General features: G+C 50.0%; 6 protein-coding genes across 10 annotated transcripts; 4 read left to right on the plus strand and 2 right to left on the minus strand.

Annotated features, from left to right (window-relative positions):
• Nucleotides 1-1,790, plus strand: H257_00077 (hypothetical protein). Its single transcript, XM_009822592.1, has 4 exons — nt 1-351; nt 401-531; nt 598-750; nt 1,358-1,790. Exons 1-4 carry the CDS (start codon nt 31-33, stop codon nt 1,701-1,703), a joined length of 951 nt encoding a protein of 316 aa, XP_009820894.1. The 5' UTR covers nt 1-30; the 3' UTR covers nt 1,704-1,790.
• A 2,487-nt stretch (nt 1,791-4,277) lies between these two features.
• Nucleotides 4,278-5,965, minus strand: H257_00078 (hypothetical protein). The gene has a single exon (XM_009822593.1). The coding sequence runs from the start codon at nt 5,912-5,914 to the stop codon at nt 4,361-4,363; it is 1,554 nt and encodes a 517-aa protein (XP_009820895.1). The 5' UTR covers nt 5,915-5,965; the 3' UTR covers nt 4,278-4,360.
• A 106-nt stretch (nt 5,966-6,071) lies between these two features.
• H257_00079 (hypothetical protein) lies at nt 6,072-9,495 on the plus strand. Its single transcript, XM_009822594.1, has 6 exons — nt 6,072-7,013; nt 7,056-7,265; nt 7,931-8,347; nt 8,401-8,508; nt 8,950-9,126; nt 9,192-9,495. The coding sequence occupies exons 1-6, from the start codon at nt 6,093-6,095 to the stop codon at nt 9,315-9,317; spliced, it is 1,959 nt and encodes a 652-aa protein (XP_009820896.1). The 5' UTR covers nt 6,072-6,092; the 3' UTR covers nt 9,318-9,495.
• Nucleotides 9,496-9,767: 272 nt separating this feature from the next.
• On the minus strand, nt 9,768-10,550 carry H257_00080 (hypothetical protein). The gene has a single exon (XM_009822595.1). It carries the CDS (start codon nt 10,523-10,525, stop codon nt 9,797-9,799), a length of 729 nt encoding a protein of 242 aa, XP_009820897.1. The 5' UTR covers nt 10,526-10,550; the 3' UTR covers nt 9,768-9,796.
• A 108-nt stretch (nt 10,551-10,658) lies between these two features.
• H257_00081 (hypothetical protein) lies at nt 10,659-11,548 on the plus strand. The gene has a single exon (XM_009822596.1). The coding sequence runs from the start codon at nt 10,740-10,742 to the stop codon at nt 11,478-11,480; it is 741 nt and encodes a 246-aa protein (XP_009820898.1). The 5' UTR covers nt 10,659-10,739; the 3' UTR covers nt 11,481-11,548.
• Nucleotides 11,549-11,567: 19 nt separating this feature from the next.
• On the plus strand, nt 11,568-13,823 carry H257_00082 (hypothetical protein). Of its 5 annotated transcripts, none has more exons than XM_009822599.1 (9): nt 11,568-11,650; nt 11,697-12,079; nt 12,133-12,201; nt 12,248-12,481; nt 12,544-12,621; nt 12,890-12,922; nt 12,979-13,239; nt 13,336-13,431; nt 13,477-13,823. In XM_009822599.1, exons 2-9 carry the CDS (start codon nt 11,717-11,719, stop codon nt 13,633-13,635), a joined length of 1,293 nt encoding a protein of 430 aa, XP_009820901.1. In that variant the 5' UTR covers nt 11,568-11,650; nt 11,697-11,716; the 3' UTR covers nt 13,636-13,823. The 5 variants fall into 5 exon arrangements, with proteins under 5 accessions (XP_009820901.1, XP_009820902.1, XP_009820899.1 ...); XM_009822600.1 differs by having other exon boundaries at nt 13,336-13,410; XM_009822597.1 differs by having other exon boundaries at nt 11,568-12,079.
• The last annotated feature ends 17 nt before the right edge of the window (nt 13,824-13,840 follow it).

The raw sequence follows: 13,840 nt of genomic DNA on the forward strand, positions 1-13,840 counted from the left end.
CATTTTCGTCGGTGGCATTCATTTGGTGGCATGGCGTCCTTCTTCCGTCGTCCGTTGTTTCAAGCGCGACCACTCGGCGTGGGCGTGGCTGCGTTGACTGGTGGGAGTGCATGGAGCATGACATCTTCCTGCGAGAACAAGACGGTATCGGACGAAACACCTAAGCAGGCGACGCCGAAGCGCATGGAATTCGTCGGCGTGTTCTTGGACGCCAAGTCGCAGGACGCCATCAAGGCCCGCTTCCAAGCGTTGCATGGCGATGTCTCTGCGCAATCCAGCGTCGTGCTGAAGTACAATCCATCCAAGGAAGAACTAGATGCGTTCGCTCCCATTCTCGGCAAAAACGTGACGGTACAAGATGATGTGTACTCGCTTCACACGTGCTGATTTGTTCGCTCAGGTCAAAATCCAAGCCGTAGCTCAGGACGAACATGCACAAGCGGCTATCGCGTCCGTGTCCACCGAGCACGGCGACGTGCATTACGCGGTTGAATGCCCGCATGTCACCGTGTCCGTCAGTGGCGAAGACGGGTACAACTCTCCGCCGTTGTATCATAATCACGACTTCACCGTTGTGGTTGCTGGGTATGCATATAGATACACCCGCGGGTACTCGAACGTACTTTTGGAGCGGTTGCAAGCTGCAGGCTACTTGACCATCGACGACTCGCCTGAAGGATTGAACGTCGGTCTGTCCTCATTTGATGGCACGCTGCCTTCGTTTGCGTCGAAACTGTTTCCGTTCTACAAGTACATCAATATATATATATATATATTGGGTGCAAATACGATTGTATTGTTGCATATGTTATTGGACTGCATACTGTATGTATTGTCTTTATGTCAAGGTTACACGTCTACCTATCGTTGTATGTCTTATGCACACTGTATACCCGAATGACTCAATATTGTCCTTTTACCAAAAATTTGGACTTTTGTGCTGAATCGCCAGATCTATCGATCCATTCTTTGTACTGAATTTTGTATGTAAAATGGTGTCCTGTGGTGATTGGTATCACACTAATTGAAGTCACACACTAATTCGACGTTGATGATGGTTTTCGCTGAAAATTTGGACTTGGCTGATTCGAGAATGCATTTGAGTCAACATTTCAGCTTTTTCAATGCATGGTATACAAATTCAATGATATGAATATTTTGATTGGCCCGCCAACGTAAACGTTGCTGATCGAGTATTGGCTGAAATGTCTCATGAATGTAGTTTGATTGGCCAGGACATTCTAACATGCATTTGTCCAATTCATTCGATTATACACCTCACAAGTCCATATTCGAACGGATTTTTGACAATACTACGAACTACTACATGCAACTCATATGATCTGGCGTGATGTAGCCCATTTCCACCGACGCAAGCGTCGCTGACGATCTTGGCCGACGGACCGTTGACTCTATCCGGAGTGCTGTGCACGTCGTCCTCGTATGACGAAGCGTCCCATTCTTGCGGCCCTGCCAAGAAGGCCGAGTGCGGCTTCTGCCTCTTCATGAAAGCCGGGCCGTGCGGCGACCAGTTTACCTCGTGGGAAGCGTGCCTAGACGAGTCCAAGAAGGAAGGCGCGGACTTCCTCTCCAAGTGCGGCCCCCAGACGCTTGCGCTGCGCGACTGTGTGGACGCCCATCCAGAGTACTACAGCGTCCTCAACGGTGACGACAGCGACGATGAAGATACCAAAGCCGAGTAAGAATACACGCACATTTTGCTCGCTCGCTGTGGTGTTGCTTGGTTACAACGCTAGGTGATATTACAATAGTATGTATATACATACACACACAACAAATTGAGAGGAGACGGTGGTTTCTAGCCGACTAGATAGATACCCAGAAGTAATCGAACGCAGTACTTGCCATCTAAAGCAGATTTTTAGGTTGCTTTCGTTCGACAACTAGTCCACAAAACGATGGATTTGGCCACCGATGATTTTGGGTGATGCCGTATCAGAATCAATCGGCCGCCACGAGCTGCGTCCAAGGGTGACCAAAAATATCTTCGTTGCGAATAATTTATATATTTTTCTAAAAATATTCTAGTATTAATTTTTGACGATTCTCAAAAGGCGAATAATCCCCGTCCAAACATCTTGTCGCAAATTGGCTGGGTATGCTAGCTGTGGAAAGGACGAAATGAATTCCCTGCAGAAATGGAAAATTTCAACTTTACAGTTGAATTCGTACGAAATAGCCGGACAAATTTGTTGGGATTTACATGTTAACGTGTCCAAATACACGTTTACTGTAAACTACAGTAAGTACTTAAGTACTTATAGTCTCTTGTCGCAGTGGCTTCACATGTGAATAACAATGAGCAAGTTTTGAGTTATATCACGGTTACGAGGCCGCTTGCAGAGGTACTCTGAGTACTACGTATTACAGTACTACTATTAATAGTAGTCGTAATAGGTATTGTCGTTTTCACTCAAATTTGTACTAGTACGTCGCAGTTGATTCGAGTATCGATTTGACACTAAGATTTTAAGATTATGCAATGTATGGTATACACCTTTAAAAAAGATGAACATTTTGATGGGCAAAACTATACTTCTCGATAATTGGTTGTGAAATTTGATTGGCTAGGAAATTCTCAAATTCATTCGATTCTACTGCTGCGTAGTAAAATCGTAGTACAGGGTACGTATTTGAGAATAAATATACGTATACACATGTATTGCGACCTTCGAAATGTGGATAATATATCGATCTCTCAGCTGTTCGATAATAGTAATAACGTTAGGACGTTATTGCTTTTCACGCCCGCGTATCGACATATCTTACTGTTTCATACAGCACTGTAGTTCTAAACCTATTGTGACTCACAGTCAAGATGATTACAGTACTTACCCATTTGAATTAAATACACGAAATAATACTTTTTATGTTCTTTTGAATGAGTTCATACCAACTTGATATATACGTATACGCCTAAAGTTACCAGCTTTGTGTGTTTTGATGGGACATATTGCCACAAACATCTCTGTCTTGGGTAGTACAGTGGAGCAGTAGAAATGGATGAATGACTGGACCTTGTATGCCATCATGCGGTAAGATGGTGTTCGAAGATTTCAAGATGTTCTGTACTTCGAAGAAGGTTATTTTTGAATAATATCATTGAAAATAGATAACCTTATCCAACGCCATTCATAAATAGATTATTTGCGACAATTTATCGAAATAACTGTTGTTACAATATATTATCTCGGGTCGTGGAGTGGATGGGGCTGACGTGAGTGGTGACGAGGGGTCGTGCGTAGATGATCTTACCTTTGTTGGGGAATTCCTTCATGGTAACTAAGTTATGTATGATCTTTACCTACACTGTATGATTACAGATTATTTCTTCTCCATCGCGACGTGCTAGCGAGGGAAATCACTCCCCCGACGCTTAGATCATGGGGATACAAGGGTGTACAGCTTCGTGCCATGGAGGCATCCCCCCAAACCAAAGTAAGTTCCTCTTCGCACAATTCGTGAGTGTTTGTAGATGACATGACGCGAGACGGCTCTATCCATCCGTGTTTCAAAGCACAATACGTAGTAATACATTGAATTCATACTTGGAAGTAGTTATTCATGTGTGTCGCTCAATGTTTAGTAGGCACCCTCGAGTTTCAAGGTCCAAGTCATGGGTTGCAATGACGTTTAGTCATACCTAAGCAACTCGATTGGGTTTAATCAAGTTTTTATCGATAGAGCTACGACAATAGTAGGTACGTTGGAGTGGACCCACAATATGGTTGAGCTAACATTATTGTGCTAACGTCATTCAACGATCGTGTTGGTGTAGTTGCGACGAAATGTCAAGTGTCCTTAATACAACGCCTTGTCCAAGTTGCCAACTGCCGCGTTGTACTGGAAAGGATCCCTTCCCGTAAGTCGTCATATTCGTGCCATAATTCTTCGAGAAGTATTGTGCTTTCGAGTGAAATTTCGTGTTGTGGCGTGGTTTCTCGTTGGAATTTAAATCCATTTGATTAGCTACCTCAGATGAGCTCAAAATTATTAGCCAATCAAAACCTTCTCAATGAAATTCAACCAATCAGATCGATTGTGGATCGGTTTGGTCGGCGCGATTCGATTGCACCCCCTCCCCAAATTTGTATCAAATTGACAATATAACTCTGGTACAAACAAATTCACGTGTGAGTCCAATTGAACAACATGGAACATCCTGTCGCTTTCTCTTTTTCCCGAAGTTACAGTGTCGAGGGCCACTTAATGTGCCAAACCTCCAACCTTTCCGTGTGCCAACTGACAAGTCGAAATCTCCACCCTCGATCAAACAAGGCATCATATTCCATTACAGTCTAACTTATGCAAATCAACATGCGTAGCTTCGGTCTTCCCGTCACTTAAAAGTCTGCACAAGAGCTTGCACGAACCCGACACCGTAGCCGGTGGCGCGCCCGCCGCTGGCGACAGGGTACGCCATGTCCACGTGAAGCCAGTGGCCGTTCGTTTCGTACGCGCCGAGGTGGTTACCGATGAATTGGCCGGCGCAGCTCACGGCGGCGTTCTTGCCGTTGGCCATGTAGTTCTTCATGTCGGCCACTTCGCTCTTGTACTCTGGGCGGAAAAACTCTGGGCAGTACGGCACCGGGTGCACGAGGTCCCCCGACCGCCGACCCGCCACGACGGCCCACGCCTCGGCCTCGTTGGTGTTGGCGTACACAGCCGCAATGCGCTGGCCCGTCGTGATGCCCTGCGCCCCCGTCAGCGTCGCCATGTCCACGAGCAGACTCGGGTTCAGGTGCTTGACGGCGTACGCGACCCCGTCGCCCAGCACGAGGCGGCCTTCCGCGTCCGTGTCGTTGACTTCCACGGTTTTGCCAGAGTAAAACGTGTGGATGTCGTCGGGGCGGGTGGCCAGCGGGCCGATGGCGTTCTCCGCGAGGCAAAGCACCACATGGAGCGGGCGGGTGGTGATTGACCGCGACAGCACCGCGGCTTGGAACCCGCCCAGAAGCCCCGCGGCCCCGCCCATGTCGTCCTTCATGCCCTGCATCGCGCCAGACAGCTTCAAGTCGAGTCCGCCAGTGTCGTACACGATGCCTTTGCCCACCAACGCTACACTTCCGGTGGTGTCGGATGTCGACGGAGGGTAGTACGAGAGTACGACCAACGCTGGCGGATGCGCCGCCGCCTTGCCTACCCCGTACAGCCCACCAAAACCCTGGACACGCAACTCGTCGCCGCGGATCACCGTGATGGCGGCCCCCGTCCGCGCCGCGACACCCCTAGCTTCTGCGACGAACGTGTCCGTGTTGAGCTCGTTTGGCGGGGCGTCCACAAGGCGCTGCGTCAAGTGAATACCGTCGGCCGTATGGTTCAGGTACGACAATTGCGTATCCGTAAGACTTTCACGGAACACAACGTGCACGTTGTCCGATGGAAACGACGTGGCGATGCCATCCTTGACTACGCCGCGGAATGGGGCGTTGCTCTTGTGCGAATACGCCGGGATGCCCTTGGCGACTGCAAACGCCGCCGCTTCGAATGTCAAAACGTGCTCCGGCAGAGACAGCGCGACCACCACAGCCCCAGACGAACCATGGGCCTTTACGAGTTCGCTCACTGCATGGGGTCGCGCCGGCGTGTTGTAGCGCGATATATTCGTTGGCAGTTGGGCGACGGTTACACTGAGGACTTTGTCGCCGACAGGAACGTACACGTGTGCCGACGCGGACAAATCCGGCGTCGGAGCGAGTTCCTGGACCGCGTGCGCCAGAATTTGCACCGCCACGGGGTCCACGGATGACAATCCACTCACACGCTTCACCACTTGAGTCACTAGATCAAGGCCAGGATGCTCCTCCGTCCCAATCAGGACAACCTTCGGAAGCGCCGCATCAGCCGATGTCGAAGCCACTAGCGCGTCTGGTGATGCTGCGTATCGAACCATGTTGTGTGGGGTCGAAGCAATACAAGTATTAATATTAATAATTGATTTTTCTCTATTTTACAAACGCCTTTACTAATTTAAAGCCAACAATTTAATTTTAATAGATATCCAAGATGAAATGCTCAGACTTATCCTGGTATTTTTCGCAGTTTATCCGGATGATCCGAAATACTCCAAAATGGCGGAGACTTCGCGGAGCCGCCTGAACTCTGTGCATGCGCTCGTGGATGAGATCCGCGTGCGCACAGGAGACGAGACGAGTGACCATGTGAGCTCTCTATGGGAGAAACTGCAGTCGCATGGACTGAACGACACGGATGCGTGGCTGTGCGGAGCGCTGATGCAGCGCCTTGCTCTCGCGGCATGTGCCCCGAACTGCAAGTCGTCAGGCCATATCGAGATCATTGGGAAAATCAGCCAAGAAAAGCAATCGGTTGAAATAGATCGCGTGCACATTATCAGTGCACAGTGCGGAGCCCTTCGTCTGCTGCATGCGGTCAAGCCGATGGTGGTCCGTCCACATGTAAACCCCGCGCAGTTCATTCCAGTGGTCCGCCAAAGCATGAACCTCATGGACGAGCGCAAGCAGCGCGAAGAAGTGCTTAAGATTTGCCGTGACGTCTTGATTGCGAGCGATCTCCAGGCGGAAGCTCAAGCCATCTGCCTCGAGTTCTTGCACGACGAGACTCCTGGGATCCGTTTGATTGCCATCGACGGCCTCCTAGCCCTCGCAACCTCCTCTCGACACACGGAACTCCCGCGCTCCCTAGTCGCGTCCGTGGCTTCGATCCTCTTTGACGCCACCTCGAGCGGTTCTCCCACGAGCCGCGTCGCTGCCCTGCGCCTTCTCCGTGTGGTGGCCCTGCAGCACAAAGACGCGTCGGTCCTCTCGTCCTTCTACATGCACGCGATGGATCGATCGCACGTCGTACGTCGGGAAGTCGCGCTGTCGCTGCGTCATTTCCATGACGTGGCATCACCAAACGCGATCGCGCAATGGTTGCTCAAGACGCCGCTGGACGACGGACAGCCACACGTTCCTACCGAGTTGGTGGCCACGGGCGTGTTGCTGTCGTTGCTGGAAGACCAACATGACGAGGTACGCATCATCTATCTCATGCTTCGCCACATGTGGTTGTAGGTTCGGGAGGAAGCGTCCCGCAGCATCGTCGCCCTCGCCCGCCTTTGCAAGCCGCACCTGCATGTGGCCGCGCTAGAGAACTCCATCACCGCGCATGCAGACTTGGTGCATGTAGGCGCGTCGTTGTCGGCCAAACTCACCATCACGCTGTCGTTGGCGTCGTTGTTGAAGTGCCACAATACCCATCCATATGCGTTCACAACCGAACAGGTATTTCACCAAATATAGATATTGTGCTTTCGAGTTTCTCGTTGGAAATTAAATCGATTTGATTGGCTACTTCAATTGAGCTCAACATTATTAGCCAATCAAAACCTTCTAAATGAAATTCAACCAATCAGATCGATTGTGGATCGGTTTGGTCGGCGCGATTCGATTGCCCCCACTCCCCAAATTTGTATCAAATCGACAATAGATTACGCTCGAATCTATTTTTGATCACTTTGAATCTGATATAGACTAGTATTCTATACAACATTTAGTCTACCTTTGTTTTGCCAGATTGGGCTACATCAATACTAGTTTGGATTGGCAGAAACTCGACAGAACGTGATGTTGATTGGCTTAGACGGTCTCTTAAAACATTCTCCAGTTTCGAATCGATTTGACCAAAATGGCTTTGGTTTATATTGTGGATTCGGTACAGATCTCTAGACCCTGTCGAATCGAATCAAATCACGAATGGACGCTATTGGCTAATCCAATTTTGAGTGGATTTGATTGGCTCTTACAGGAAAGGACAAGTATATTCAGCCAATCAGAACGACAACGTGATTCAATCTATTGATAACGCTATTTGACAAACCGCGCGAATTTTGGGTGTTTACAGCGAACTCACAATAACGTTACAGTATGGTATGTTGACGGTCATGTAGATGGATTATCTGTTTACAAATCCCCCGACGGACGTGCCGCACGTGGTGGCGCTGATGTCCGTGCTCGCCACGTGTTCTCTCGAGCACCTTTTGCATGCGAATCGAGCTGTCGACTGGCTTGCCGCCATCTCCCACCTGTTCTGGCCACCACCAACCGTCTCTACTCCAACGGCTAATCCCATACTTTGTCGAACTTCTGCGTTGCAAACCCGACTGCTTGCGCTGACAGCGGTCGTGGGTCGTGACGTCGCGCCGCTGGTTCGTCTAGACGCTTCCCTTGGAGATCGTTTGCGTGCTTTGCAGCATGTACCCCTCCTTCGAGCGTTGGGAACGGACACGACACATGTATGTGCGACACCGTTATTTGTGACAGCGTCGGCGCCACACCCAGTCGACATAGAACCTGCACATGCCACGGTATGAAGTTCTATCAACAACCGGACCTACCTCATGTATAGTTCACTGTGTAGGTCGTGTGTCCTGCACCTATGGCGTCCTATGCGCCAGGCTGGCAGCAACATGTCGTCGTGACCGCGCTAGTGTACGGCGTCGACGACCCCACAACCCTCGCCATCAAAGTACGTGAGTGTGTTTTGTGTGTGTCGTTTTGCAATATCTTGTTTTAATATTGTCCTTTTACCCAAAATTTGGACGTTTTTGCTGATTTTTTGCCAAATCTATCGATCGATTTTCTTTGTTTTGACTTTAGTAAAGATCGTCCAGGTGTCACACGAATTTCAATCACACACTAATTCGATGTTGAATCATTCGAAAAGTGGATGATTTGATTGGCTAGTTGATTCATGTTTTGTGTTTTGATTGGTCGATATATCGATATTGTCTGCCTTCGATTTGGTGATTCTGCTCACTTCGATTGAGCACCCAAATACTCCAATTTCGAATCGAATGGACAATCTTATATGTGGAATTGGTTTCAAACGAATAATGCTGTTACGATGTGTGATGAGACGAGGAGGACGAGGAGAAAGAGGATGCTGATGTGTTGCATGCTGTTGTAGATCCTGGTGGAGCCCGACGGGTCCGACGCTCCGATGGTTGTGCTGCAGGAGGTCGTTCCAAGGGATATCACGTGGCAAGACCGACGGGCGTGGGTCGTTTGCTGCCGCGTTCCTGTGACGATGCCAGCCGCGTTGGATTGTTCCGTAAAAGCACTGGTTTGTGTAACGTCGTCGCAGGTATGTACCCTAGAATACGTACTGTACGTACAGTGTACATAACGAGAAATGGCATTCTCACCTAGGACCAGGTCCAGGCGATGGGACCGGCCGTGGTTGTGGGGGTGACCCGGCAGACTCTGCCCAACATGTCGCCCGTGCCCCATCAACAGCAGCAGCTTCGAGTGCCAGAATCGTCGCATAGAATGTGACAGAGTAGTCTTCGAGAGACTTTTAGTATCCTCAACCATTCGTATGCATCGACAAGGATGAATGTTCGAGTCAATCATCCTACGTTCGCCTTGAGAGTACGCTCGATAGATGATGCCTGGCGACAACTGGGAACGACGAGGTTGGCCAGGACAGTAACAACAATATTAGACTAGTGGACGGTGGTGTGTACAGCATGCAGAAGTCGTAATCAACGCGTTCCCCCCAACGAGCAACGCCGAGGCAGTCCTTATCATCCTACATAGTATTCTCGTTAGATGACACATCTCTTTCTAGTACTAACTGTTAATCGCTGGAATCAACATAAGACTCATTAATCCGTGCATTATCCGTATAAGACCAGGTAATAAGTCCCAACCGGTGGAGATGCTCTTACTGTACGTCGTATTAATAACTAGTAGGCAAAGGCACTGGTTGGGACTTTAATGGTATGGTGATGTAGTACGGATTCATTAGACGATTACTCGAGCCCCTTGGAAGATACGACACCGGCACTTATGACTTGCACGACTGGCTCGTACACGAAATACCACGAATCTTTGACCATCGTGCCTTCCGACGACGTGTTCTGCATGATCGCTGCTCCGTACAGCCTCCACCCCAGAGCGCTCAGATGGGCAAACACATGGGCCACCAGCAGCCGTCCAAACGGCGTGTGCCCGGACGACCAAGGGGAGCTCCATAGCTTGAACTGGGTGCAGCCATGAGTGTACTCGGACACGCGGACGCTGCCGCCCTGGTAGTGGGCGTTGACGCAAGAGGTGATGCGCTCTACGACGTCGGATGGAGCGTCGATCACTCGAAGGATGTCGTGTTGGTTGACGGAGATGGCCATCATCAGCGGCGTGCATGGCTCCGTCCGTTCGAAGAGCAGCACGTCCTTGCTACTAGCAGTGTTGCTCATGTTCGTGGCGCAATACAAGACATATCCGTGCATGAGCAAGACGCGCAGGATGTGGAGCATGAGACGGCGGGAATGCACGGCGTCCTCGCCATTCGAGGCCCAAGGCGACCCTCCGAATTTGATTTCCATCTCGAGATCTTTGGATGTGACGGACGTAACGCCGCGCGACCAGCTGACAGTGGCGGCTTCGGTGATCCAACGACTGGCGTTGGGAGGGAAGTTGCTCAGTCGGATAATGTCGTTTCGATGAAGCGAGAGCAACGCCAAGGGTTGAATGGCAGACATGTCGATGACTTTGAAAGTCGTCTACAACAATTTCTTTTGCCATCAACAGTGGGATGAATAATATTATTTTATCATTATTTGTCCATCTTTAGTATTTGTCGGAGCGGTCGATTTTTACGGTTACGAGAAATTTGGGTGGGGCATCCTTGGAAGACAAGGATGTCAACATGGAAAGGGATCTCGCCATGGTCATAACCAATTCACATCCTTCGCCATGAACCACATCCCACCGTTTGCAATGCTTTCCCTTCTCGATGACAACATCCTTCGATTCAGCAACTTTCCCCCTGAAGCTGTGGACTGGGTGATTGAGGCGGCCACTGTTGGTTGGCCACGTCTTACCGCGACGCGGCAGGACCAGAAGACTATCGTCTTCCATGCAAATGTGTGGAGTCCATCGGGCGCTGCTGAAACGATCTATTCCCGTCGCATGATGCTTCATATTCTCCGATGCCTTCAATCCCACGGTTACTATCTCTTCCAAGGTATCGACATCACCGGGGATAGTGTCGGCAAGGACGTGCTTCTCTTTGAACAACGCGAGCCCACAACGACGCGAATGATGGCGATCTCTGTGAACGCAAACTGCCTCCTCCGCTTGATCGGCGCCCCGGACGAGGTTGTTGCCATCACGAAGGCGTGCCTTGACTACCATTTCACCCCCAAGGGTGTGTTGTTGAGCCCCAAGGTTGTCCAAGGTACCACGGAATTCCAACTGGATGGATGTCCATGGGAAAGCGACCACTCGAGCCGAAGCACCCACGGCCGCCTGATGATCGCGCACTTGTTTGCACAGTTGAGCGCGTGCGGCTGGCGTCTCTACGGCTCCATCAAGCAAACGGGGAACCAAACCGGCAGTGACTACACAAGGCGCAACCCCACAAAAGACACATTCTACTTTACAAATGTTGCTGACGCTCTCTTTGCGGCACCTCTGTCGACGGCGAGTCCGTGAAGCGGACGAATGCAAATTAGTGTATATCTTCCGGATAAATTCAAACAAGTGTCCGGTTAGTTGCCGCCTTTGAATTTCAATTCCCCCGCACTTTCTCACATCTCGCGCGGTGCGGACGTTTGGTACCCGCGAACGTGTGGAATCCAGCGGTGATAAAGCATCAAGAAGGGGTACTTCCGTAGATTCGTCCGTGCTATTGTATTATGACCGATCCAGACTACTGTCGTGAGAAGCTCATGCAATGGCGGGAGCGAGCAAAAGAACGAGGAATCAGACTCCAGGACCTCCGGAACAGCCTCGCGCTGATGCGAGCAGAGAACTCCGCCGTACTAGGAGTCAAGCCAAGACCGAGCAGTCCATCAAAAGCGAAGACAGAGACGAGTCCCACGACAAGCGGCAGTGCGTTGAGCAGCCAAAGCAGCACATCGGACGACAAAGAGAACGTCGTCGTGTTGCACGGTTCCACCGACATTCCGTCCAAGAAACGTCGTCTCATGCCGTTACTTGCTCCAACTAGACTAGACAAAGGGAATGGACTTGTGAAGGAGAATGTCTGTCTCCCATCCCCCGCGTCGTCGTCGCAATGCGACACCAACAATGTGAGTGTCACCCTGTTTCCTTCAAACTTCTCATTACTCAAATCCGGTGGCAGGGGGGGTCTATGACAAATATTGCCCATGTTGTGAGCGAAGACTTGTCCAAGCGGGTGTTGGCGTTAGAGGTGCGAGCGACGCAATGGCTTTGTCGGGTTGACGTCGTCATTCCAGGCAAAACTGCAAGACGCCATGTCACAAAACACTATCCACATGACACGAGCAGCCCAATTAGAAGCACATAACTCTGATCTGCAAGCATCCAATGCTGCCTTGGAAGTCGCGAATGCCCTTCTAAAAGGTCGAATGGCCGATGTTGAAGACCAACGAGCCCGGGTACAAGCGGAGCTTGAATCACGAACAGCTACTTCAATGGCGCAGATAGCGTCGATAACAGCGACGTTCGAGGTACGTTTGTACGTACATGGAGGGGGGAGGGAGAGAGGGTCCATCTAACAACACACATGTAGGCTTCATTGACGCAGCTTTCGACGTACAATGCAGCGCGCGACAATGAGCTATCCGAAACGATTCATGCGAAATACGAGGTATTTTTGTGGATTCGGTACATATTTCCAGACCCTGTCTTGCCGCCGAATCGAATCACGAATCGACGCTATTGGCTACTCCATTTTTGACTGGATTTGATTGGCTCTTACAAAAAGGACAAGTATGTTCAACCAATCAGAACTCCAGGGTGATTCAATACTAGTATTATATAATTAACCACGCGAATTTTGGAAGTTTATATCGATATTCACAATAATTCTGCTTACTAATATTGATATAATCATTTTGACAAACATTCACTCGTAGGCGCGCCTATCAGACCTGTCAACCAAGCTCTTGGTACAAAGATTCCACCATGTTTCCATCACATTCATGGCAGAACCAACATTGGGTAGAGCACCAAGTCCAAGTACGACGCCATTCGCGACGACGTGGACTTGGCATGCAACGATCGCGCAGGGACAGACATCATGCCGCAGGTGGAGGCGTTAGAAGACCAGCTGTATCACGATGACGACGACAACATGCTCGAGGAAGCCCGGAGCTTGACTCTGCCGGCACTCAAGAAACGACTGCGGGAATACGCTGTGTGGGTCAAGCTCCATGACGAAGACCGGCAGCTGTTGCAATTCTCCAACCAAGTCTACTTGCAGCAGGTAGGTACTGTAGTACACACACCACATCTCGTCCATATGTTTGTGCAGTATCAAAAGGATTTCGTTGGTGCCAAATTGACCTTTGCGCGCATGTAGATCAACGAGCTGCAGCAAAAGCACATCGCGCTGCACAAGGAAGTGTCGGCCGCTCGCCAAAAAGTTGCCGACATCGTACGACCAAAGATGATGCATGTATGAATATGCAGTGGATGATACCATCATCCACATTGTGGCTAGGAAGCAAAAGCGGCAACGGATCGACAAGAACTGGACGAGTGCGAGGAAGCAAACAACACGCTGTTATCCAAGCTGGAGAAGTCCATGGAGAAGACCAAGCAGCTCCAAAAACAACTGGCAGCCGCCGTCGCCGCCGCCCCCACGAACGAGGATCGTTAGATGGACTCTTGGCTCACGTAACACAGCATGCATCCGCTCTTCCATCCACTGGACCATGCAAGTCCATGACGATGGCTTGACATGATGTGGAAGGAATAGCAGAGTCGATTCGCACGTGTTCCATGAATCAACAAATTAAAAAAAACACGTTCCGCACAATTAAAATAAATACTGGCCCATTCTCTTCGTCTTTGTACCCGAAGTA

Source organism: Aphanomyces astaci, assembly GCF_000520075.1.
Source record: "Aphanomyces astaci strain APO3 unplaced genomic scaffold supercont1.1, whole genome shotgun sequence".
Lineage (NCBI taxonomy): Eukaryota > Oomycota > Saprolegniomycetes > Saprolegniales > Verrucalvaceae > Aphanomyces > Aphanomyces astaci.

Coding starts and splice junctions, on each gene's coding strand:
- H257_00077 (XM_009822592.1), top strand. CDS start 31: ATGGCGTCCTTCTTCCGTCGTCCGTTGTTTCAAGCGCGACCACTCGGC. Junction 532..597: donor TCCGTCAGTGGCGAAGACGG/GTACAACTCTCC, acceptor GTATGCATATAG/ATACACCCGCGGGTACTCGA. Junction 751..1,357: donor AAACTGTTTCCGTTCTACAA/GTACATCAATAT, acceptor GGCGTGATGTAG/CCCATTTCCACCGACGCAAG.
- H257_00082 (XM_009822597.1), top strand. CDS start 11,684: ATGACCGATCCAGACTACTGTCGTGAGAAGCTCATGCAATGGCGGGAG. Junction 12,202..12,247: donor AGCGGGTGTTGGCGTTAGAG/GTGCGAGCGACG, acceptor TCGTCATTCCAG/GCAAAACTGCAAGACGCCAT. Junction 13,432..13,476: donor TACGACCAAAGATGATGCAT/GTATGAATATGC, acceptor CATTGTGGCTAG/GAAGCAAAAGCGGCAACGGA.
- H257_00079 (XM_009822594.1), top strand. CDS start 6,093: ATGGCGGAGACTTCGCGGAGCCGCCTGAACTCTGTGCATGCGCTCGTG. Junction 7,014..7,055: donor TGGAAGACCAACATGACGAG/GTACGCATCATC, acceptor ATGTGGTTGTAG/GTTCGGGAGGAAGCGTCCCG. Junction 7,266..7,930: donor ATGCGTTCACAACCGAACAG/GTATTTCACCAA, acceptor ACGGTCATGTAG/ATGGATTATCTGTTTACAAA.
- H257_00078 (XM_009822593.1), bottom strand. CDS start 5,914: ATGGTTCGATACGCAGCATCACCAGACGCGCTAGTGGCTTCGACATCG.
- H257_00081 (XM_009822596.1), top strand. CDS start 10,740: ATGAACCACATCCCACCGTTTGCAATGCTTTCCCTTCTCGATGACAAC.
- H257_00080 (XM_009822595.1), bottom strand. CDS start 10,525: ATGTCTGCCATTCAACCCTTGGCGTTGCTCTCGCTTCATCGAAACGAC.